Source organism: Lutjanus erythropterus, chromosome 2 (genome assembly GCF_056507025.1).
Source record: "Lutjanus erythropterus isolate fLutEry1 chromosome 2, fLutEry1.hap2, whole genome shotgun sequence".
NCBI lineage: Eukaryota > Metazoa > Chordata > Actinopteri > Lutjaniformes > Lutjanidae > Lutjanus > Lutjanus erythropterus.
This window is the reverse complement of record NC_139318.1, coordinates 15,609,955-15,634,866: the sequence shown is the minus strand read 5'-3', so window position 1 is coordinate 15,634,866 and position 24,912 is coordinate 15,609,955. Positions and strand designations below refer to the sequence as shown.

Here is a 24,912-nt window from a genome sequence, read left to right as displayed (position 1 = left end):
TTAGAAAATAAATATCAGCTATACTAATATCTGACTTGACAGACTGTCAAAAATCTAATTCGAATTCTTAAGCAAAATGCTCCATAAAATCCAAAGTATGTTTGTGAAGTTTTGAGGAGCGTTATAAGGGGGGACAAAGTCACGATTGTTCTTTGTTTTTGTTGTCATTGTGATGTCAGTTAGATTTGGTTCAGTCTGAGCTGTGGGATATTAAATCATCCATTGAAGCTCACTACATCTGAGCATCATCATCATCATCGTCATCGTTACTGGCCATGAGAAGCAGGTCATTACTAGTATCGACTGAAAAAAATCCATATCCACACGATCGTACACACAGCTTTGGGCCTATACGTGCTTTAACGTGCCTAATGCAAACACAAATACTTTTTATTTTCCCTGAGTAGCACATCTGAGGCCTGCACAGGACACGTGTGTTTTGGAGCTGGTTAACGATGAATTAGTGGCAAATTAGTTTTCTATTATCCTTTTATTCAACCTTGGGAAGCTGTGTCTCACTAGACTGACTGATTAAGAAGCCCGTTCGTGACAGCCACTGCACAAAGTCATCACGAGGCCAGATGATGAACTTAAGACTCTTTGATGTCGCATCTCGACACCATCCGCTGGCTATTGATTTTTGATCAGTGAGAATCAGCGCGATAAAGATCAGATCTATTCATTATCAGGCCACTCTAATGTTCGACTGATCAAGTCTGAACGGTCTGATTTAATCTGGAAATGCTCGAATGATCGTTTTGTACTGTTACAGATTAAAGGGCACACATTTGTTTATTTTAGCTTGATCAGACACAAGATTAAAATATATGCTGCATTATTACCTCTGACACACCTTTTCTCAATAAATCTGTACTTTTAAGTAAACATTTAAATGCAAGACTTGTTACCTTTACTTGCAGGTATAATATGCAACATTTTCCTAAAAAAAAAACAAAAAAAACCTGTGTATACAATCATCACTAAAAACCCACTAGAAGTGTGTTGGGGGTGGCTGTATCTGCAGAGGCCTTCTCCTCTGCCTGTGTTCCCTTAATTTCTAAATATTTGGCTGTGCTCAGGATGTTTTACCAAACCAAAAGATCAGTATTTGGTGTCCTACGAATGGAACTCAACAGTTTGCTATCTTTCTGGTGCATTTACAAACACCTCAAACAAATCCTACTGATTCTATCTTAAATAAAAAATCTGAATACTTAATCTCCCACTATACTGGTATACCATTTGTTTTTTTTGTGTAGAGGATGGCATAAAAAAAAAGACAAACAGGCCTTTAAGATCGATTAAATTGGTCTGCACCGTTCAGATAATTACATTATATTGACCAAGAAGTTAGCCATATTAGAATTACGCTTTCTAAATACAACTTTACCTTTATTAGTGTAAAGTAATACATTATACTGAGGAGTGCTGTTATTAATTTATGTAAAGAGGAGTGGACAAAAATTAGAAACAGACTTTAGTCCGTTCCACCAATCGTAACGGTATCAACATCTCTCAAAAAACTGATCAAGATTCCCAAGGATAAGATTTATGGAAGGGATACTGTGTTGGATCACATGAGATTGGACGTGTATAAACTATGTTCTTATTGTACTTAATATGTGTAACAGGTCTGAAAGTGCAAAATAAAATGAAAAAATGAAATGTGATCAATTTGAGAAGTGTCATCTTGGGCACAATGAGATTTTAATCAAGTTGTACCAAGTTTCTGGATTTAAGAGATGTTTTCATCACAGTCTCAGGTCCAACTTTGCATTTTGCACCAGTTTTTAAATAATGGAATTAGACACGGTTCTGCTTTAAAGAACTGACAACGATTTTAGTAAGTTATAAAAGTTTATTAAGGAAAAAATACAGAATATGAGTAGAAGTCTTAACATTCTTCAAAACAAACTGCTTAAGAAAAAAATAATTTGACAACTTTGTTGGTTTCATTACAACAGTTATAAATGGTGGAACTTTCTTACTCACTCACATATGTTACACATTTCTACAGATAAGCACAAAAGCACACAAATCTTTTTCAGACAACTTTTATCATGTTCCAGTAGGATAAGCAGGTGTATATTTAAAAAATGGCTAAATTTCATTTAGCTGCTTCAGTTTCAGGGTCCTGGTGTTGTTGTTTAACATAGAAGAGACTCATTGTTAATGTTACTAACATTTGTTGTTATGTAACAGCTTTTCCTACAAGAACGAGTCAAAATGTCCAACGTGCAAAAGGGATGTTCTCAAAACGTTACACATTCATTACAGTCAAAATCATAAGTGCTGTTTGTCAAACACTGACCACAATGCATCACACGTCTTGACAGAGTTGTCAGTGAGATGGTTTAACACTCAGCAACACAGCAATCCTGTGATGCTGACCTAAAAAGCATCCACAGTGAATGACAGCAGCTGTGTTGTTTCAGTTGAAGTGTCTGATATTCTCACGACTAGATCAGTCTGTTCCTGCTGCCGGTCTACAACAGGCGACAGGACGGTGTGACAGAGCAGAGGTCGGCCGGGGCAGAGGAACAAGAGCAATGAGGCAGATAAGATTGAAACGAAATTTAGGCCACTAAAGACCCTTTTCACAGCAGCCACTTTGACATGAAATAGCAGAGTAAACACAGATGTTACCAATGATACTAATTAAGATTTCATTCAATTCAGGTCAAACAGTCAGTGTACTGATATTGTGCATGTTGGCTCACTGGAAAGGCTCTGCTGCATTAAATGGAACAGGACCTTAAAGCCACATTATGTAACAGTTCTGCATTAAATTGTGTAAAATAGGGATGAACCAATCTGATACTCAATATTGGTATCGGCCCGATACTGATACTGGTCAAAGTCACTGGATCAAATATTGGAAAAGAAGAAAGGATGTAATCCAATACAATCCATTATCTTAAAGTATCACATAAATGCTTAGGCCTGACTAAACTTACTGTGTCACAAGTAATACATACATTTACTTTAAATATGCATGTTTGAATGCTGAAAAAAATAATCAAAAATCTAGTTTAAATTAAAAAAAAGTAATTGAAGTGGAATATTTGTTTCACGGTTTGAGAATGTTTTTTTAGATGGCTAAGTTAAGAAAAGGGCATCAATATGATAAAAAGACAGTATGGGATAGGTGTCCGCATCGACTCATGGTTGCACTATCTGTATCAGTATCGGACATGAAAAAGTATCTACCCATCCCTAACCTAAAAATGCTAGACCTGTTATGCATTTAGTTGGGCTGTGTACCTAAATTATCCCAACAATGGTCAAATCCAGAGAATTCTGTAATTTATTCAAGACAACAGTGTGCTTCCTGCTAGACACTAATTGCTACAACTTCCAATAAAACATAGGATACATCAAAGAGTGAGGAAAGAAGTAATCAAACTACGACCTCAGTGGCAGAACTTAGATATTGTGCTTTTAATTAGTATTGATAACCCCTGTGCTTATCTTTTTATTTCATATTAATATGGCTGCTGTGAAAATGGTCTGTCGCTAACCACGTGAGTCTAAATAGTTATCTTGTGTTACGGCTCATTTTTCTGTTTTGTATTGCATAAATTACACCTATATATTTTACATACTGTATTAAAATGTTCTCCCTTTGACTCTTTGTTATACGCAGAGCATAGTTAAACTTGAGGCAGATGAAGAACAGCATGAGTAACGGAATAGCTTGGATTATTTGAAGTGGGGTGGTTTGAGGTACTTATTCAAAGTCAAGTCTATTACCTACAGTGTGTATGTATGTATGCATGTTTTCACTTTGGTGAATCCAAACCTACTCTTTAAATCACAGAAGTCACACAATAGCACTAACAAACTATTAGATCAATGCAATGGTAGACAAGCAAAATACTAACTATGTTTTTAAAATATGTGCATGAGGCAGAATTCTGCCTAAACACGAGGAAGGAATGTGATTGGCCATCTTGCCACCATTGCTGTCATTGGACAGTGTACTCACTTATCTTCGACCTTACAAATTCTGCTGTATATTTTTATTCTGATTTTATTTCAGAATTAATCAAATTCAGCATTTTCTATTTTTATTTCTAAATATTCTAAAGCTACAATATGAATGAACAGTAATTTGCATAATCACAGAGTAAGCAATGTACGTTCCTAAGATAAATACTGCTGATTTTGAATGTGTGGCTGAATGTGTTTAAAATGCTGGCTGCTGTGCTAAGTGCATGTGATGTTAAATATGTCTCAAAGGTGAGATGTGTGTGGACTGAAGGCATTATATTATATTATATTATATTATATTATATTATATTATATTATATTATATTATATTATATTATATTATATACGTGTGTGTTTGATTTTGATGTTGGAGTGTCTAAAGATTATGGAAGGTGTGTTTTGATTCTGTATTGATAAAAGTTTAGTTTAAATACAGCTGTCAACTACCATGGTTAACAAGATGCTGTAAAGTTCAAATTCTTCAAGTATGAAACATTGTTATTAAGTATGTAATGTTTAATGACATCAGATTTAACTTAGATGTTAAAATGTTCACAATTTAAGGCCAAAAACAGTGTTATTGATCTCAGTAAAAACACATTTGGTGAAAATTAAAATGACAGTGCATCTTCCTCACCTGTCACGTTCATCCAAGCAAAGAGATGAACATGACCACACCCATGAACTGTGTGAAGAGGATGAGCGGAGTGAAGAAGGACCACACTGGCCATAGTGCCATGTTGAAGCTGCAAGACAAGTAAAATAACACTGACAAATGTGCACAATTTGAACTAGCACTGATCAACCAGAACAAATGAATTCTATACAGTTGTCTCCTACACTGTCATGTTGTCACAGCCGCTGCAGAGGCAGACTGTGGGAGGCTGTATAATGCCAGGAATTTTAAGATGGTGAATTTTGATTTTTTTTTCTTTTCAAGTACTGCTAAGAAAACAAATAAACACTCAGCGGATGTGAGAACATACAAATTTATTCCACCCAAAACCAGTTCATGCTTAGCATTCTTTCTGAAGCAGCGTTCAAATGTTTTGCATTTGACAAGCTTCCTGTTCTAGTCTAATCATTAACTTCATTCACCACAGATTCATATGGAAATGGGTTCATGATTGAAACAACTTGAATTATGCACAGTTCAAACTACAGGATTTAAGCCCTGATTTTCATCATGGAGTTAAGAAGGCATCAGCTAACCACAGGACAAAGAAAGCTAAGTGGCCCATCAATGTAACCGATGAGACTTATGGTGTCAAAGATAAAAAACGCAGCATTAACCAGCCATGAAAGATTAATGCACAAACTAGCAAGGCAATTTAAATTCACATGTGATCCATCAATCCATTTGCATTCATAATTATCACCCATATCAATCAGACCCTCATCAACCACAGACAATATGAGAGAGATAAAATGACCAGGTACTGCTACAAATACAAAAGGGTAAAGGTCTCACCTCATACTGCTTTAGATAGTGATCACTCTTACCTAATGAGTCTGTCCTGATCGTCAGTGATATAATGAGAAATGGATTTGTACAAGTGTAAATAATGTGTGAATAGTATCTGAGTTTCTGGGAAGAGAGCTTTATTGGTTAATAATTAGATATAATCCGATTCTCTACATATACAGGTAAACTAAAATATCTTGGATGATAACTCTTCAAATTGTGGGGCATTTTCTCTGGTGGAAAAAACTATGACTTGCCATCTCTGTTTATGTACTACCTCTAACACATGTCTGTCATTTCTGTGCTACAGTCTTTAGTTACTAATTGGACAGATATTTGTCTCACCTCTCACCATGTCCCCAAAGAATTTCAAAGTGTTAACTCATTCAAGGAGAGGTACAGTCTACCTTGTTTTCTTATAAAGTTTTTTCTAAATGAAGTACTAAAGAAGTGAAGTACGGCTGGCCTCTGAAAGTTAAGGGGGTCAAGCTGTCACTTTGTAGGGTTTTATTAGCCAGTCACTGCGCTTTACAATAACAGTTAGAACACTTATAAATTCTGTGCACTTGAAAAAAAGGAAAATCTACATGACAACATGTGCTGGGGGTTAACTGATGAGAGAAAGTGAAACTGATGCAGAGTGGTTGGTTGGTGGCATCACTGTATACAGAGCAATGCATGAGCATGGGAGGTTGTAAACTTTACAAACTGAGTCAAAATCAGCACAAACCACAAAACTAACTGCGATTGAAGCAGAGATGGGTGACAGAAACGGAGGGCAAGTGTCACAGGACAGTGGCTGACAGCGTTGTCAGCACCCCGCAGGAAAGATGCTCTGAGTTGTGTGGGGATTTTATACCTGAACTACAGCAGGACGCACTGTTACTTTCTCTGACCGTGTGGAAATGTGATATTTTCATTCATTACAGGTGGCATTCAAATGTGAGGAAGGCTAAACCATGAGACTCATGTAGGCTGATACAGGAGTTTAATGTGACAATGAACTGAAAGAAAGGTATGAATCTTCTTATTGAGCAGCCAAGATGTCAGCCAGATTTAACTGACAAAATACTGCTCTAGTTCACCTGTTTTTATGAAATTGGAAGAATTTCAGCACACTAAGACAGTTTGTAGTTTATTTATTTTGCTGTCTTACCTGCAGGATGCAGCAATAAAGGCTGCAGTGGTGATGGGAGGAATGGCAGGGTACTCCTGGTCGTAGTGTTGGATGCCTTTGAACCACTCCAGGTACACAATGCAGAACATGGCCAGAGACAGGCAGATCCCGAGTAGTATCAGACCCACATTGAACCACCAACTGGGAAAAGGAAAAAAAAATATTTAAGGCCTGAAGACAATCTGTTAAGACTTTACTTTTTAGTATTTATAATGTTGGGAATAGAGAACAATTAAATGAGCTCTGAAATAAGAGCTTGTGTCTTCCTCACAACTTACTTACCTTTTGATATCATCATTCTCCATGATGTTATGGAGGAAATCCACATAATAGGTTACACCTATAGATGCCATGATCCAGAAAATGGAGTGTCTATTAATGCGAGGGAGTGGTTTAGCATCTTTTTCCTCCTGACCTGAAAGGTTATAGAAAAATAAACAATTTGAAAAACATTTCATTTTATGTGTTCTTTAGGTTTAGATCAGGTCTTTAGAAAAGTTTAAATTTCAGACATCTAGCAATTAAAGTAGTGATACCATTCAACGCTAACACACTGCATGACTTAAAGAAAACAGAATACTACATAATAGACACTGAAAGGGTTACAGTATGGCTGGTATAGAATTCACTACCAAGTATGAGATTTCTCTTGCCTTAATAGAATGTGCTAAATCCTCACCTTCCAGATTTAAGAAGCTTTTGAGGTGAAATGGATATCTTTCTTTGAAATAATCTTCCTTCTCAGAGAGCTATTAATCTCTATAATTTACTGGTTGATTAAATGTATCAGAGCCTGTTGTTGGCTGCTGAAGTGCTTCAGCATGCTGCTCTACTCTGTGCAGAGTTCACAATGAACTCAATGCCCTAAACAAGTAGTTGGCCTACATCTTTTAATAAAAGTTATGCCCAGTGGTCCATCTTGGATACAAGATATACAAGATACTTTTGCCAGAAGGTCCACTGATGGTATGTTAAGTGGAATATACACAGCCATTAATAAAAAAGGGATGACCACCTGACAAATGTTTGTCTGTTGCTTATATTACACTTATCGGTTTACACCGGCAAAGAGATGACCCCTGGATTGGGGACAGTGTAGGAGTAGAGTTTCCCTGTATTATGTTGCTGAGCTGACACAGCGTTTGCTCTCAGTCAAAACAATCAAGAATTGCTGGGATTCTGCCAGTGAAGGCCTCAAAGTTGGACAATTGTCCACTGCACAAGCTGTCTACAACCCCCTAAATTGCAGATTTTTTCCGCTATCCTTTTATTAAAGAAAAACGCCAAGTTGTTTAAGTTTATCCTTGGAGTATAAGCTGGCCATTCAACACACTTTTTTTAAATTCATACTTAGCTACTTTTTTTAAACGCTAATGTTTGCTCAGGTTACCAAAGCTGTGCTTGTTTGACAGCTGTTATACCACCAGCACTTAGAGAAATGATGTGCCCAAACCAGAGCTACACTAACGTTATATACCATTGTGTTTAATATAAAAGTGACTGTAAATATTATTTATTTTATGTCACTGGTTGTCGTTAACGCCAGGTCTTAACGGTTAGCTATGTCAGAAAACTTGTTAAATGTGGCAAGTAACATTAGTCAGCGTGTTTCTGAAGCTTACTCTTTTCATCTTCGTCACCCGACGTCGTTGTTTGCATTAGAAACTCCGCATCTCTCTTAAATCTATTCCGCAACGTTGCGAGCTCACTATCATTCAGCATTTTGTTTATGCTATAATATACACTAGCTCTAAAGGCTAACTAGTGATTTGAAGAAGACACTTCCTGTTAAACACGGTCGTGGTTGCATAGTTACCCCAGACCTGCGAAAAATCTCGCGAGAGTTATCATTTTAATCCAAACCACAATCTTTGTTTAATCCTAACCAGGTGTTTTTGTTCCTAACCCTACTCAGGTGTTGACCACATCGTTGCTATACTATAAATCAGAATTAGCCAGTACAACGCACACAATGAATGAACAACGCGTACAAATCTCGCGATAGTTTTACATATCCAGGGTTCCCTTCTTGTTCCGTTAGACACAGGCGGAGTCGCTTTTTTTTATGACGCATTTGAAAGCGACAATTGTAGTTTTTTTTTTTGCATTAAGAATAACCGTTAAGGCTACTTAACAACCAAAAACCATCAGATAAACATTTTTTATTTCAATAGATTAAATTGAGGAACTTGAGTATTTGACATCTTTAAAAAATGTTACTTTTGCATTTAAAGACATTGCATATTTTCAATTAATTTTAATCCTTCAATTTATTATAAATTTGACTTTTATATTTGTATATATTTACAGTATGAGCACACTGAATTATTGTTGCATCAAACATATCTACATTAATCTAGGGGTGTTGAGATGTACCAGTATTGAAAAACATTAAACACTGATATCATGTAAATAATCAACATATAATATTGTGTAAGTAATGTAGTGCTTCTTAAACATACTGTAGCTTTTTTTTTTTATAGAAATCGTAATATTATTATGATTAATTCTTTTTGTCACAATAGTAATTAAAGAATTTGATATTGTGAAAGCCCCACATCAAACTTTTGTGAAAAATAAATAAATAAAAATTTGGTTCATTATCCATTTCCTACTAAAGAAAACCATGTATGAAGCAATTACTTGAGATAGTTAAAAGTAGGTACAGTATAACACAAGTCTGTGTACATCCTCCACATAAACCATCTCAACAGAAACAGCATTAAGTCAGCTGGACCACCAGTTTGGCAGCAAAATAGAGGCCTACACTCTAAAGGGTAACTGAGGATATTTGAAGAAGAGAGTCTGACAGGGCACTTTTGCTCCCATCTCTCATAAACTGCAGAATGCATAGTAGCTGGCTGTATTCCAAAGTTTATCTTGAATGTATACTTTTACACGGCGCTGGCAAGAATCTGACACTGCTGATACCCTTGTCCCATTTCACTCTCAATCGAAAACTCAGACAGGGCATGTGCAGTGAAGAAAAGTGAATAATACTTTATTGTTGGTTGGTACCACTTAATCTGAAGCAAACAGTCACAATTTCACATTTTTCTCAATCTCTGTTGCTATTTTACTATGACCACACATTTGTTCCTGTGCAGAAGCATTGGATAAAAATGTCACCGTCTATTCTGTTATGCTATCCTTTAGACGTCTGGTTAATCGACGAAAGAAGAAATACCTGATTGTGTTTACCTCTCTAGAATAGCACAGGCAGTTTACAATCTGTGTACTCATTGCTCTACATTGCTTTCTGTGTAATGACATGACTGACATTTAATTGAATACAGTAAAAATACAAGATATTTGAAGTTCAAACTGATAAACTTGAATGCTTTATGTAAATATACACACATTCCGAATTTGATGCCTGTAACATGTTTCAAAAAAGTTGTGATGGGGCAACAAAAGACTGGGAAAGATTTGAAATGCTCAAAAAACACCATTCCACAGGTAAACGGGTTAATTGGTAAAGGTTTGCAAAAAGGGGCATCTTTGAAAAGTCTAGTCATTCACAAGCATGGATGGGGTGAGGTTCACTATTTTGTAAAAAAAAAACAAAAAAAAAAACTGCATGGGCAAATCATTTAAGAACGTTTCTCAACACAAAGATCCAAGAAATTTACAGATCACACCATCTGTAATCTATAATATCATTACAAGACTCAGGGAATCCAGAGAAATCTCTTCACATCAGGAGAAAGGCCAAAAACCAGCACTGAATGCCTGTGACCTTTGACCCCTCAGGTGACACTGCATTAAAATCCCATATATTGAACAAAGGATACTACAGTTTGTTACTGCATCTACAAATGCAAGTTAAGACTCTACGAGGCAAAGTGAAAGCCATATATCAACAAAATCCAGAAACACTGCTGATTTCGCTGGGGCCTAAGCTCATCTGAGATGAACTGCCACAAAGTGGAAAAGAGTGTGGTGGTCTGATGAGTCTACATTCCAGATTGTTTTCAGAAATCGTTGACACCATGACCTCTGGGCTAAAGATGACCTTCAAGATTGTTACCAGCATCTCTGATGTATGGGGCTGTGTTATTGCCCAAGGCATCATGGGTAACTGTCACGTCTGTGAAGGCCTCATTAATGCCGAAAGGTTTAGGAACAACATATGCACACATTCTGCATGTGTTACAACAGCGTGGCTTTGTATTAGAGTTTGAGTACTAGACTGACCTTCCTGCAGTCAAGACGTGTCTTCCATTGAAAAAGTATGGTGCATTATGAAGCACAAAATACAACATGGACCCAGACCCTGAAGGAAATCAGTTTGAACATTTAATATCTTTGTACTATATTCAACTGAGTATAGGCTGAAAAGTTCAAAATCATATAAAATCAAATCACTGTATTGTATTTTGTTTTTATTCATGTTTTACACAACTTGTTGGGAATTGGAGTTGTAGAACAGCTTAATCAATCAAGCTTTGCTAACATTAGCCATGGAGTAACTGTAAATTCTCATGCATAAGGCAACAGCAGTGCAAGTAGAGGATCACAGAGTCAGCAAACTGGCTGAATAATGTAGGATACACAACATCAATCTCAGGTTTGGCCCAGTTTAGCAAACTTAAGCAGAATAAGTCACACCCCTGAGTGTATTAAAAATGAACAACACTTCATGAACATTTTAATTTGTTAGAAAAAATAAATCTTCTTTTAGAAATTACATTTGCTTACCCACCATACTCAATTACTTGAAAATTACATTGTTGACAAAGTTATAGCTACCAGTAAGCTCAAAGGAAAGGGATCAAACTCTTCCATATAAAGCATAATGTATGGCCACACAATTAATCCTTCGATATTTAATAACAGAAATAAAATGTTGACCTGTTGTTTGCAGCAGTAAAGGCAGGCTTACTTTCAGTTTTATCCTGTGGGGTCTGGTTTAAATCAAAAGCAGTGAGCAGTATTGAGTCCAACTCCGAACTAGAAAACACAATTTTAATACTAGCAAACTTGAGTAACAGCTTGACTAATACCCAAAGTATGCAATATACAATTACAGGTAAGCAGTGTGATGAATGAGCATCTGTGTTAAACCTGCTGGGATTAGCAGAGCTTCATAAAGCTGGGCAGATTTCCTCCTGTAGCTCCTCCTGTGTGTGTGAGTGTGTGTATGTGTGTACAGGGTAAAGAGGCTGCTCATTCTAGCGGTGGAAAATCAGACAGCATTAAAACTTCACCTGAGGCTGACACCAAGCGTCTTGCTTCTATGGAGCTTCTGTGTCCCTGGCCAAGTGAACCCCGTTCGGGGTGCCGAGGAATGTGCATTAGCTTCGTCCCGTGTGAGAGTCAAATTCACCTCAGGTGCACCTCTCCCGTTTCCCTTCCCCCACTCCAACATCCAATCCCACAGATAAGGTGCCATTTCCCAGCCTTACCGTGGGGCTTGGAATGTGGAACAGAGCAGCCGTCTGTCACAATTGTCATTTTATACATTAAACAACACAGACACTTTGTAAGGTAATTTGTAAAAGTCCTTGTGCTGACTAGGCTGCTGCAGTCTGTAAAATTATTTAACAGGAACAGGACACGTAAATCAGTTATAAAATTGTTTAATCTTTGAGATTATGTCATCTGTAGAAAAACACCCAGGGTGGATGACAGACAACAACAGCGTTTAAATTTTAAAAGTCTATGAACAACATACATTTCGTGCTCGATGAATGAGATGAACAGCTCTAGTTTACAAGTTTAACTCGCTCTTTCAGGACTCTGAATTTGGGATTCTTGTGTATCTTCTTGTTGAAAAGTGCTAGTACATCCTCCTCTTTTTTAAAATTTGCTTCACCAGTGAAAGAGTAGTATGCTGCCAAAACCTGTAAAAGAGGAAAACATTCTTAACATCATATTAAACATATACATATTGAAAGACCGCTTCAGTTTTCAAATATTTACAAGAACAACATGCTTGTTTTAGAAGTCAAATGGCAAAGAACTACACTCCAGAGCTGCTAAAACACTCTGGGCCTCACCTTCTTCCTGAGCTTCTTTACTGGCAGTTCTTGGTCAGGTGCTTCTCTCAGTACCGCCTTGATATTTCCCTTCCAGTTGAATTTGCCTGAAAGTTAAATCAGAGAGAGAAATCATCTGCTAGTAGGGGGGAATGTCTACAGGGGTCGGTTCCTCACCATCAACAGAAGAAGCAACACTGACCCCTTGTGGCTTTATTTTTATACACCATTATTTATTTTCTTGAAGATGTCAATCAAAGTCATGTACTGTAGCAGAGTTGCTGTAAGTATAGAAAGGACTTTTAAGTTCTTTGATTAAAAAGAAATTTTTTTTTGCTTACACTCAAAACTAGAAATCTCCAGATCTGTAATATGTATAGAGGTCATATTTTACATATCGATCTGTGTTCCCTATTTTCATTTCATAAGGAATTTTATGTTTAAAAAAAATGTCAAAAAATTGTGATTTTCACCATATATGACATGTTTTCTAACAGGGTTTGCAAAATTAATTGCAAAATGTTCAAAACTGCATTCTGGCCAAGTGTAATATCCAAGTTGCAGAAGCTGCAATCTTTTGATAAAGGAAGTGCCTGACAAAACAACATTATAATGAAGTGCTGTAGTGCTGTAGAGATGCCCTGGAATACAAATCTTGTTCTCCAGATGTAAGAAAAAATGTTTGTTTTGTACAGACCCTGACAAATGTTACAGCATCATGATTTTAATCTCCTTTTTCCAGTGAAAATTAAAATTCTGCAATTTCAGTCAGAATAATCGCTTTACTTTTTTTTTTTTAACATATACTGCAGCCCTGTTTACAACATAAAAAATGTGTTGACTTATTTGACCCTTACCACCTATTTCATTATTGAGGACACTAGTGTGAGAATAAAAGTTCTGATATATGCAAACTGGCATATATTTAATGAGATAATACCTAATTTATTGAGTTTGTTTAAGAGTCATAACACAAAAAGTATTGTATTTGATTAAGTATTCTTTTATAAATCGGAAAAGTTTCATCCTGAAGAAATAAAAGAATTTTTCCCCCTTATTCATGGGTGGTGCCTGGCCTTAAATTTCTACTGCCATCTATATAAGGTAAACCATTCAAATATTTGTGTTAGTACTGTGCTGGGTTAGACTGGCGTATGTGAGCATCTGTATGAATTACTGCCCGCTATTTTTGACACAATTTGTCCCCGAAAAGTACTTGGAACGCCCCTGAAATGTTTAATTACAAAAGAGTGGCAACCCCGTGAAGTGAACCATCTTACCTTTGGGAGCTGCTTGGACCTCAGTCTCCTCTGTCTCCATTTCTGCTTGTTCAACTAAGAGAAGAAAGAGGATTTTTTTTTTTTCCATATTTAGAAAGACATAAGAACGTATTGTTGACCAAACAATCTTTGCAAATCTGCTTATACAAGCATTTAGCCACTCAATACTTTAATATCAGTGATGCGTAGAAAAGGGTTTTCATTAAAAGACAGAAAATTGCACTACTACTAATAATAATAATACACAGTAGTTAAGACTGAAATTGAAATTGACTTACTTGACTTTGTTTTCTTGCTGGATGTCTCATCCTCAGCACCGCACCCGTTCTGCTCTTCATCTCCATCTTCCTCATAGTCACGCTTTCTCTTTCTGTCCTTTTTTTTCTTTTTGTGTGCCTGGTCTTCTTCTGGCTCCTGTGTAACTGTTTTTTCAGCACCTTTAGAAGCCTTCCGATTCTTCTGCTGACGGGCCTCTTTACGCTCCTGTTTGTTCAGTTTCCTCTTCTTCTCAGCATCCGGATGGCCGTTCTGCTTTTCATTTCCATTAGTATCCATTTCGACTTCAGGCACTGTCTGTTCAGCTTCTTTAGTTTTCTGGGGGGCCTCTGGAGGCTGTTAGATTGGTGGGTGGGGGGGGGGGGGGCAGAAGGAAAATGGTACTCATATTGGTACTACGTATCGGAAAGTTCCCAAATATAAATACTTGTACATGGTCTCAAAAAAGTGCTACTGGTGCATCCCTACTGGCTTTTCACCATACCTGCTCTGTGCTGACAGTGAATGATATGCACAGGGAAGCAGTCAAACAGACAACAATAATTAAAGTAACCTTTAAGCGGTGTAACTTACATTGTCGGCTGCAGCGAGGATGTCCCACACTTCATCCTGTAGACTGGTGATACCTATTTTAAGACTGTTTCTCATCCAGTTCTACGGAAAGATACCGTAAGAATGGAGATGGATTAGTTCAAGCATGCAAGCCCCCCACACACATGCACACAACAAGGAGGACACAAATCATCATCACACCATGTGATCAATAAAACATAAAAGATTTTAGTGCAGACGGACGAAATGCCAACCTGGAACTTGGCCTTCTTCCTTGGGACGTTGTCATACGCACTGACTTGTTGGAGTACACCCTTTAGCTTTGCACTGACTCCAGGTTTGTTCATGGCTTCATGGACTCTCTGCAGGAGAAAGAAATATCAAGTTAAAAAAAACTCTTTCCGGGCAGAGAAAGAATTTTAAGGGACAGTTGAACCCAAAATTAAAAATACATATTTTTCTACCTAGATTATTTTGATGTAAGTTGCTGTGTTTTGGAGATATCAGACGAAGACATGTCTGCCTTTTCTCAAATATAATGAACTAGATGGAAGTCAGCTTGTGGTGCTCAAATGTCCAAAACAATTAAGATGGATAAATAGCACTGGAGACCAGAAGAAAGATATGTCCAGGAATCCCAGCAAATAAAAAAATAAAAAAGCTAGTCAATGAAGTGGTTGGGGGAGAGTATGTGGAAATGAATATGAAATTTTCCAAATTGGAAGGGAGAGCATAGTTTGGGGGGAAGTAATCAAACAATGGCAACCATACTGGGACATCAAAACCAAAGGAGGATACTTATAAAATTAAATACAAAATAAAGTAGGAAGGTTAAGAATTAATTGGATCAACATGAAAGAACAAGTAATCATTGGTAGGTTATGAATTGGGGGCTGCCATTTGAATGGGACACTATATCATAGCTAGGAAAACATCCAACTGTCCACCATGGCAAATGTCAGGAATGGGGGACAGTTGAGAATGTCCTTTTTTCAGGTAATATTCAAAGGAAAGACAAATTATGATCATATGCCTACAGAAGTTAGGAGAAGTGGGTGGTTAAAGCCAGATGGAGGCAGTAATGCAACATAATGGTCGCTCACTGCTGTACAACCTCAAAGATGAAGAAGAAATATTTTAGCTAGGTTAGATTTTTGGGTGAACTGTCCCTTTAACATCCATGAGCATCGTTTCGCTGCAGTTTACCTGAAGCCATTGCTGCTGTTTCACGTCTCCTTTGTTTGCCTTAGCCTCGTAGCCTTTGCCTCCATACTTCTGATCTTCACTGATACATTTATTGTGGTCCTTGTAGTCATTACCCCTTGTTAAAATATACAGAGAAGAGTTAACGTTAGCTAACTAAAATTGCACATAACGTTATGGAATACTGTGAGACTCGTGCCTAACGCTGAGCGTTTATCTGGCTAACGTTAGCTTAACCGAAAATAAGAAGACAGTAGACTCTCGGACATTAACTTACCAGAAGTCTTTACCGCAGTCGATGCAGGACAGGACCTCACAGCCTCGGCACATGTTCACATGTTTATCCACCTGAGCTTTTTTCAGGGACTCACCACAGCCGTTGCAGGTGAAGAACACCATTTTGAACGACACGTCTCTTTGACTATGTTGTAACGGTAACTTTGATTCAACCGAATGTTGCTTACAGAATACCAACGGTACTAGCGTATTAACCGAAATCGGTCAAATCCTACTGCGAAAGCAGGACTCAACCGTCCACAGCGCTGCTACAACCTAACGTTAGCCAAAGAAAGGTAGCTATGGTTACCCGCAGCTAGCAAATTGAAATAAAACAATGTCCGCAAGTAGCAGAGGATTTAAGCGTATGAACGCGGTGAACCGTTTTGTTAAACTGGTTCAGTCTCTGGTCCATGCGTGTAAACTTTTCAAAACACACGTGACCACGGCAACGTTCCGTAGCTACATTAAAAGTCTTCCGTATGAAAATGCAACAGACAACAAGTTCCGCTAAGGTTATAAACAAATCATGTAACGGCTAAATAAAATAGCTTTCAGCATGGCGACTACTTACTTGAGACTTGATATATCAAAACATATAATGCTATAACTGGTTCTAAGTCTTTATATGATCCGAATAATAATACTATCTGCTTCATGTTTTGGGGGCGCGAAATACTGGTTGTACCAGGAAGTGAGGTGACGTTTTACACTCGAAAAGTGACCCATCATCCAAATAAAAGGTGGGCATTTCAGATACAGGTTTGTGTTCATCTTTTATTACAAACGTCAACGAATTAACAATAATTAAGACTTACGTTGCCGGTTGAAAATGTCATTCTTGAGGGATGCACCGATTCTCAACACTCACCGCTGTGTTTGGTTAGCATAGCTTTGTAGTTAGCTCGTTAGCCGTTTTCGTCCAATTTTTGCATGGGTGGTCTCGTAGCACAGACACATTGGATTCTGCGCGGTTGTTGAATTATACACAATGTATTACCATATTAAAATTGTTGCCAGCACTGGCTTATATCACTTTGAATCTGTTTGCATTTCAAGGACTAGCTAACCATAGAAATAATTAATATCTCCTTACTAATGTTATTCTTGACATATGTCGCCTTGGCTAGGTTTTTGATGGAGGGGTTGGAGATGAGTGGTCCAGCAGCTGAGTGACCATGGACACCCTGTCAAGCCACAGCTCCTACCTGCTGCAACAGCTCCAGGAGCAGAGGATTCAGGGGCTGCTCTGTGACTGCATGTTGGTGGTCAAAGGCGTCTGCTTCAAAGCTCACAAAAATGTCTTGGCTGCTTTCAGCTCCTATTTCAGGTGCCTTTATGTCTTTATATATTTAAAGGGAAAATTTGCAACTTTCTGTGTGGAACTTAAGTCAGAGTTGATTGTAAATGCAGTAAACTGAAGCAATAATTCCTTAGTGTGTGCTATGTTGATCAAGAAAGATGAGTTCTCTTGCTCACAGAGCCATGCCAACAATGCTTAGATGTATGAGAATGCATTGCACACAAGCTTCTTATGCCCACACCCATGTTGTGTTATTACTTTGTTGGCCAAAACATGGCATTAGGCAAGAAGATGAGACTTATTCAGTATGCCCCCAGCTACGCAGATGTGTTGACTATAAGTCTGAGGTGACACCACCAACATCACTGGCCATGTTTCCACCCAGAGAACCAGGAATATGTCATCCCAGGAACTACTTTTTAAGAACAAAAAGTTTCCTTCAGTCCCCTGTTGTCTTTGTCTCCACTGTGCTCTATAGACCTGCAAAGATCAGGTAAATCAGTCCGCTGATGAATGAGAAGGAACTGCTGTTTCGCATGCAACTATACAACAACAACATATAAAGCAATAGACAGATATCTGCATTTGTACAAACCATTTGGACTCAGTTGTTAGTCTATCTGTTGTATGCTTTCTTCTGCCAATCCATGTTAATGCATGAAAGCACAATGAAAAAAAAAAAACTGCTGCAGACTTTTAAAAATGGCAGCTCAAATAAAATGCTCCAAGTACTCAACCAGTCAGAAATCTTTAGTGCTATAAGCCCCACCCCCAAAATTCCTGTATTTTTTGAATGTTTTATATCCTCCTACAGGGAGGTGTAAAATAATGTCCCAGGAACTTAATTTAGACCCTGGTCCTAGTGGTAGAAATGCACTGAGCTCCTCAAAGCTTCCTAGTCCCTGGGGAAAGTTCCTGCGATGGAAACATGGGTACTGTGACATCACTGGATGCAGCACAAAACACTAATTTTGAGAAATTTATTACCTCAATTGACTACATTTACCATCAACACTGTCTGGATACCCACATGAAACATACCAAAATTTTTTCTTATGATGTAATGACACATCAATGAAAACATCATTGAATCTGTGTAATATTTCTGTCTTTAGTATTGAGGTAGTACTCACACTCCTGTTTTAGAGTAACACCGTGTTAAAAGTACTCCTTTGATCTTTCCAGGTCTTTATTCCAAAATTCCCCAAGTCAGAAGAATGAGGTGTTCAACTTGGTCATCCAGGATGTCAGTGGCATTGGCCAAGTACTGGACTACATGTACACCTCCCATCTTGACATCAACCAAGATAACGTCCAAGCACTCCTGGAGATCGCTCAGTGTTTGCAGGTTCCAAACATTCAAAGCATGTGTAATGCTTTCCTCAAGCCTTGTCCTCCACCAGTGGAAATCCCGTCATTTTCTCTCCCAGGCATGCTGAGCTCAGAGCACGACTGCCTCTTGGGGAGCAGTCTTCCGCACGATGTTGACCTCCACTGTCCCTCTGACACCCAGCGGCCTGGCTTCAACAGTGATGTGGACCACAGCAAAAGGATGCCTGTTTCTGTGCCTAATAGCAACTCGAATTGTGAGGCAGGAAGCACCACTCAGGCGCCTGTTGAAAAACAGCTCGTCCACGGCTACAAGCTCCGTAACTTCTACAGTAAGCAGTATTTCAAACAAAGTGCACTTCAGACTAATAGTGCAGCATCAAATCAAGGCCCAGGCCCATTGGTGGTAGCAGAGGAGCAGCAGCAGTGTCAGCTAGGGGTCAGCCAAGGAGGCAGCCATACCCCTGTGTGCTCGGGAAACACAGTTCAGCCCAGTCCTCCCTGCACATCTGTGGCAGCTGAAAAGAACCCTGTCTCTTCTTTAACCCCCTCAGATAATTTAAATACCCCCAACTCTAACTCTGCAGACTCAATGCTGAACAAGCCAGTGCGCCCAAAGAAGGCAGTGTACCTGAAGAAATACAACTACCTCCGGTCTCAGAAGGCTTTGGAGGAGATGTTTGCTGAATCAGTCAGTGAGCCTGTCCTTAGCTGTCCCAAAGAGAGTCACCAAGAAGAGTCTGTGGTCCAGACTGAAGCTTCAGTAGCTCCTGCTGAGGGCCTTAACACAAACACAGAGGAGGTTACAGAGACGGCAGCAGATGCACAACTTCCCAGTCCCCCACCTGTGAACCAAGAAGAGCAAAATCTGAAGAGTGTGCCAGAGCCACCCCAGCAGACTGGACACAAGCAGTATTGTTGTGAAGTGTGTGGGAAGATCTTCAAACACCCGAGCAACCTAGAGCTGCACAAGCGCTCACATACTGGTATTTACTATAACTGCCTTATAATCACACATGGTGTACATATTTCAGTAATGATTCAGTAATGATTGTTTCGTTCCAGGTGAGAAGCCTTTTCAGTGTAATGTCTGTGGAAGAAACTTCTCACAGGTATCATCTTGTGTATTTTTCGGATTTGACACTCTTAATTTTAATTGGGAATGTTATTTTGAGATTTCTACATTAACTGATTTTATTTTACAGGCTGGGAATTTACAGACACATTTGCGACGACATTCTGGAGAGAAACCGTACATCTGTGAGTTATGTGGTAAAAGGTAAAGTACCTTCCATGTATCCATTTTCCTCACTGACATTTCTGTGTAGGTATTTTTTGCCAGTTTGCTGCTGATTGTATCTTTCTGTGTCTCCCTTTACAAAGAAAAAATACTTGATAGTTACAAAAGTTACCAATAACAATATTACATATTTATAATACTATCTTTAACTTACATGTTGAGGCGACAATAAGGAATTTGTGGTGATAATGTAATACCTGAATTAGAATATACAGTAACAGTTTATTTGAAAGGGTGTGCATAAGATTATTACACTGTAATAACCATGTTATGACACCTGTCATGAACATGAAGGAGTCTTTATGAATGTTTATGACTGTTGCCATTAAGTGTAATTTTGTCAGTTATGTAATTTTTAATGCAAAGGTGATATTGATTGAGGATATTGTCATGACAACTTGATATTAATCATGCCAACAATGTCTTTGTTATGACAACTTGACATTAACCAAGATAAAAATGTCTTTGTCATGACAACTTGACATGATCACCTGTAAAGAAACTGTTTAGCTTCATGTTTTAGCATCACATTAAACTGTCCTATGTGGTTAGTTTTGACATTGGCTGTCATAAAACCATCATAGGAGTGTCATGAATATTTTCCGTAACCTCAAGTAAAGTGGTAACATATTGGACTTGTCATAAAGATGGCTTTAATTGTTATAGGGCCAGTTTGACAAAAGTGTACAGTACCAAGGTGATTTAGGTTACATAGTTACTTTATAGACAGATAGCAGTTAGCTAGTTTACTTGTAGCTTAAGTAGGCTGACTGCTGTCTGCTATTATTTGTACCTGACTTTAGCTAGTTGTCTTAGTTAGCCGTAGAGCTAGCAGGCTAATTAGCTGACTCAGCCCCAGGGTGCCATGAGCCAAACTCAGAAAGAAATCCATCCTGGTACTGTATTTCCTGTCGCCAAACTGGCCACCGTCGGTCTCAATGGCTGTCCATGACAGGTGTCATGACATGTTTATAATAGTGTAATAAGAGTCTTAAGCACACCCCTTAAAGTAAAGTGTAAGACTATATTTGAGTTTAGGCCCCAGCAACATGATTTTTCCTCTACATTACACAGCCTCAATAATCCTTACAGTTGTGTATACATTGAGTATTCATCTGTGTTTTCCAGCTTTACAGCATCAGGGGATGTCCATCGTCACAAAGTGGTCCACACAGGAGAGAAACCACATCTCTGTGATATATGTGGTCGAGGTAAATGACTGCTCTAAACAGAAGAGATTATTTTAATTATGTCCATAATCCATCTATATCTAGTTCTTACCTATTTTTTTCTTTTCTAAAGTTTAACTTTTACAGTTGATTGAAAGTAGTGTAATTCACAGACCCAGCTGCAAAATTGTGACAGATTTTGTGTTTGTAAGACTGCTGTTTTATTCACTCTATTTCTCTTGTTGCTCAGGCTTTAACAACTTGAGTAATCTCAAGGAGCACAAGAGGACTCACGCGACAGACAAGACATTCATATGTGACCAGTGTGGAAAATCCTTCAACACGCACAGAAAGCTTCTGAAGCACAAGGCTCGCCATGCTGGGGAAAAACCACACAGCTGTGCCACCTGTGGTAAGGAAGTGTTATTCACATTGATTCCACTATAGACATAGTTAAATAACACACTCTGGGACTTTATCTTACATGCATGTCATATAAGTCTTCAGGTTCTGGTCTTTTGGTTGGACAAAATTATCATTTTGATGACATCACCTTGGGCTTTACTAAATTATACTATAATTATTATATAATTAAACTATTTTCTGATATTTTACAGACCAAATGATTAACCAAGAAAATAATTGGCAGATAAATTGATAATGAAAGTAATAGTTGCAATAATAAAAAAAAATCACATCTTAATCAAATAAATTTAACCAAAATAAGATTCTCCTTTATTAATCCCACAATAGGGAAATTTGCAGTGTTACAGCAGCATCAAGATATAATGAATAAGTAAACAAGCAAGATATAATTAAGAGAAAACAATAAGAACAATATAAACAAGAAAAAGACCTGATAGTTGAGTTAACACTATTGCAGATAGGAAATTTAGATATTGCACAGTTTGAGTGAAATATTGATGTTACACAGATTGGTATACTTAAATATTGCAGTGAATTAGTGAGTTTTAGTGGCCGTGGTCTACTGGGAGCAATGTTGATTTATAAAGTCTGACAGCAGGAGGAAGGAAGGACCTGTAATATCTTTCCTTCACACACTTGGTAGAGCAGCTTGTCACTGCTATATGTTGAAGACTGTCCTGCATGGGTTGGGATAAAATGGAAATCAATAAACTATATATATGTACAAAAAAAGCCTCACTATGTACTACATCTAATGCTCTAAATATGTATTCTTAATTCATGCAGGGAAGTGCTTCATTGGCTCAGGGGACCTGCAGCGTCACATACGGTCACACACTGGTGAGAAACCCTACATATGTAATGCCTGTGGGAAAAGCTTCACCCGCTCTGCCATGCTGAGGAGGCACAGCAACATGCACTGCAAGGGAGCTCCAGCCGACAGCCCAGTCGCAGACAACCCTGACCCACCTCGTGGCTCAGATGGAGAGTCCTCGTTCCCAAAACCCATCAGCAACAGTAAACCTCCTGCCACAGCCAGTGAGCAGCATTTCCCCAACATGATGCCCCATCAGTTAGAGAAACCCTCACCCCCTCCTCCTTCACCACCACAACCAACACCACATATAGAGACTCCGCCTCCCAGCATGCAGCTCAGTCCAGCTTCTACCCCCACCCCTCTTCCAGAGCTGCGCTCACTTGTACCCCATCACCTCCTCTCCTCCAGCCACCAGGAGAGAACTGGCACAGACCACATGAAGCTGTCCAAACCCCACCTGTCTCAGGAGGCTGTTTACGGTCCGTACATGGAGAACGGGAACATGTCAGTGGAGATGGGCAGAGGGCTGATGGGGAGGCCCTACCTGCCTCCCACAGACAATCACTGCAGTTCTCTCACTTCTTCCAGCAGGCCTAGTAGTGGCTCCTACAGGTCCAGTGAGGGCCAGTTTATCTCCAGTGTGACTCTGTGGGGCCTGGCAATGAAAACTCTGCAGAATGATAATGATATGGATCATTGAAATGTTTTCATCTTCTTCAGATAAGCACAGCACAGTCAGTACAGAGCACTGATGTTTACTAAGTTGATTTTGATAGACTTTTTTCTTGGCAGCCATATTTATGAAATAGTAGGGTAAACATTGGTGTCAGCAATGAAACTAATTAAAGTCCCATCCCATTAAGTGTAGGACTGTAACCTTAATTAGTATCATTAGTATTTTACCCTGATATTTCATGTCAAAATGGTTGCTGTGAAAAAGGTCCATTGTTACCACCTGGCTCATGATTGGTCATGCAAAAATGCTTGCTCCTCCAATGAAGCAAATGTGATGATGAAAGTGCTTCCTGATGTTTCGTAAATTAAAGGAATCAGAAATGTACTTTTGTCTTACAGTAGAAGGATGGAAACTGCTGTTTTGCTGCTCTCAAAGCTTCCAAGGATGATGCTTTTTTGGCGTGTTTGTATATATTGCACTGCACTTTAAGATGTAAACACGCAGACCTATTTTCAACTATCAGTGTCAGATCTCGATGTAGTATATATTCATATAAGAATAAAAGATGTACACGACCCTGTTTAATGAATATGTCACTTTTATTTAATGGAAAACATTTCTTGACACAGTTTTTATATTTCTGTTATGTTTCTTTAAGTCCATTTTTGTTTATTTGATGGCATAACTGTTTGGCCTTTTCAAAAAATGTTTTTTTTTTATACAGTCATGAGGTCATGATAAGGTAGGATTTACACTTTTCTGAATCACTGATCACATCACCATTGCACAAGATCAATATGAGGCTTGTCATATAGTAAAGGAATGGTTTGAATTATTTGATGGGGGGTTGTATGAGGTACTTCTAGTCAGTGTATCAACCACAGTAGATGGTATTCTGTATGCTCCTAGTTTGGAGAAGCAGTGGTAGGGAGCCAAACATTTTACTGTTGTGAATGGGGTCAGCAGCAAAATGTATTTTAGCCACCTTAAAAAAGGGCCACCAAAAAAAAAAAAAAACAATATCAGATTAAGTGAACACTATATTTGGAATATTTTCACTGCTTTGCCATGCTGTAATACAACCTTTTCTGATTGGAAACTGCTGTTATATACTCCAAAACTCACTCTCTCCAAACCAACTAGACTCAGTGTTTTTACCTCACAGATCACAGGAGTTGCTGGTCCACTGATGTCTTGATTGGTTAGTTTGTCGTACTGTGTAACCTCAAACTAACGGATTGAGGCAGCGGAAGTCCAGCAACTCCCACATTCTGTGAAGTTAGATTACTGATTTTGCTAGAGTCTGGCTGATATAGAGAAAGTCATATTTGGCTTATATGGTGGTGGTTTCCTGTGGGAAAAGGCAATCTGATGGCATGGTGAAACAGTAAAAATATTTTAAATGTAATGTACACCAAACTGGGGACGTACCAGCCAACATCTACTTCAGGAAATACAACAACTATAGATAAGTACCTCATACAACCCCACTTGTTTCCTTTAAAGGAAACTGTATTCACATTAAAATAAAATTATTTTAACTTCAATTGAGTTATTTAAAAGTAAAAGTTAAATGTACTTTCTGTTCTATGTATTTAGCTTTAGAGCATATTTTTTATTTGTATTGAGAAAATTGTAGTAACAATCAGTCATAACCATCAGGTTAACTGTGTATGTAAGAGGTTTTAA

At 38.3% G+C, this 24,912-nt stretch overlaps 3 protein-coding genes across 3 annotated transcripts; 1 reads left to right on the top strand and 2 right to left on the bottom strand.

The window, feature by feature from the left end:
• Positions 1-1,838: 1,838 nt before the first annotated feature.
• On the bottom strand, positions 1,839-8,428 carry tmem128 (transmembrane protein 128). The gene is made up of 5 exons (XM_084729548.1): positions 8,258-8,428; positions 6,918-7,050; positions 6,615-6,776; positions 4,631-4,739; positions 1,839-2,486 (listed from the first exon to the last, which is right to left on the bottom strand). Exons 1-4 carry the CDS (start codon positions 8,355-8,357, stop codon positions 4,640-4,642), a joined length of 495 nt encoding a protein of 164 aa, XP_084585674.1. The 5' UTR covers positions 8,358-8,428; the 3' UTR covers positions 1,839-2,486; positions 4,631-4,639.
• A 3,773-nt stretch (positions 8,429-12,201) lies between these two features.
• lyar (Ly1 antibody reactive homolog (mouse)) lies at positions 12,202-16,676 on the bottom strand. Its single transcript, XM_084729536.1, has 8 exons — positions 16,205-16,676; positions 15,931-16,045; positions 14,979-15,086; positions 14,746-14,826; positions 14,175-14,508; positions 13,897-13,950; positions 12,638-12,723; positions 12,202-12,481 (listed from the first exon to the last, which is right to left on the bottom strand). The coding sequence occupies exons 1-8, from the start codon at positions 16,324-16,326 to the stop codon at positions 12,344-12,346; spliced, it is 1,038 nt and encodes a 345-aa protein (XP_084585662.1). The 5' UTR covers positions 16,327-16,676; the 3' UTR covers positions 12,202-12,343.
• A 142-nt stretch (positions 16,677-16,818) lies between these two features.
• Positions 16,819-23,803, top strand: zbtb49 (zinc finger and BTB domain containing 49). The gene is made up of 8 exons (XM_084729507.1): positions 16,819-16,946; positions 17,334-17,533; positions 18,692-19,821; positions 19,901-19,947; positions 20,041-20,114; positions 21,264-21,346; positions 21,555-21,716; positions 22,517-23,803. Exons 2-8 carry the CDS (start codon positions 17,382-17,384, stop codon positions 23,245-23,247), a joined length of 2,379 nt encoding a protein of 792 aa, XP_084585633.1. The 5' UTR covers positions 16,819-16,946; positions 17,334-17,381; the 3' UTR covers positions 23,248-23,803.
• The last annotated feature ends 1,109 nt before the right edge of the window (positions 23,804-24,912 follow it).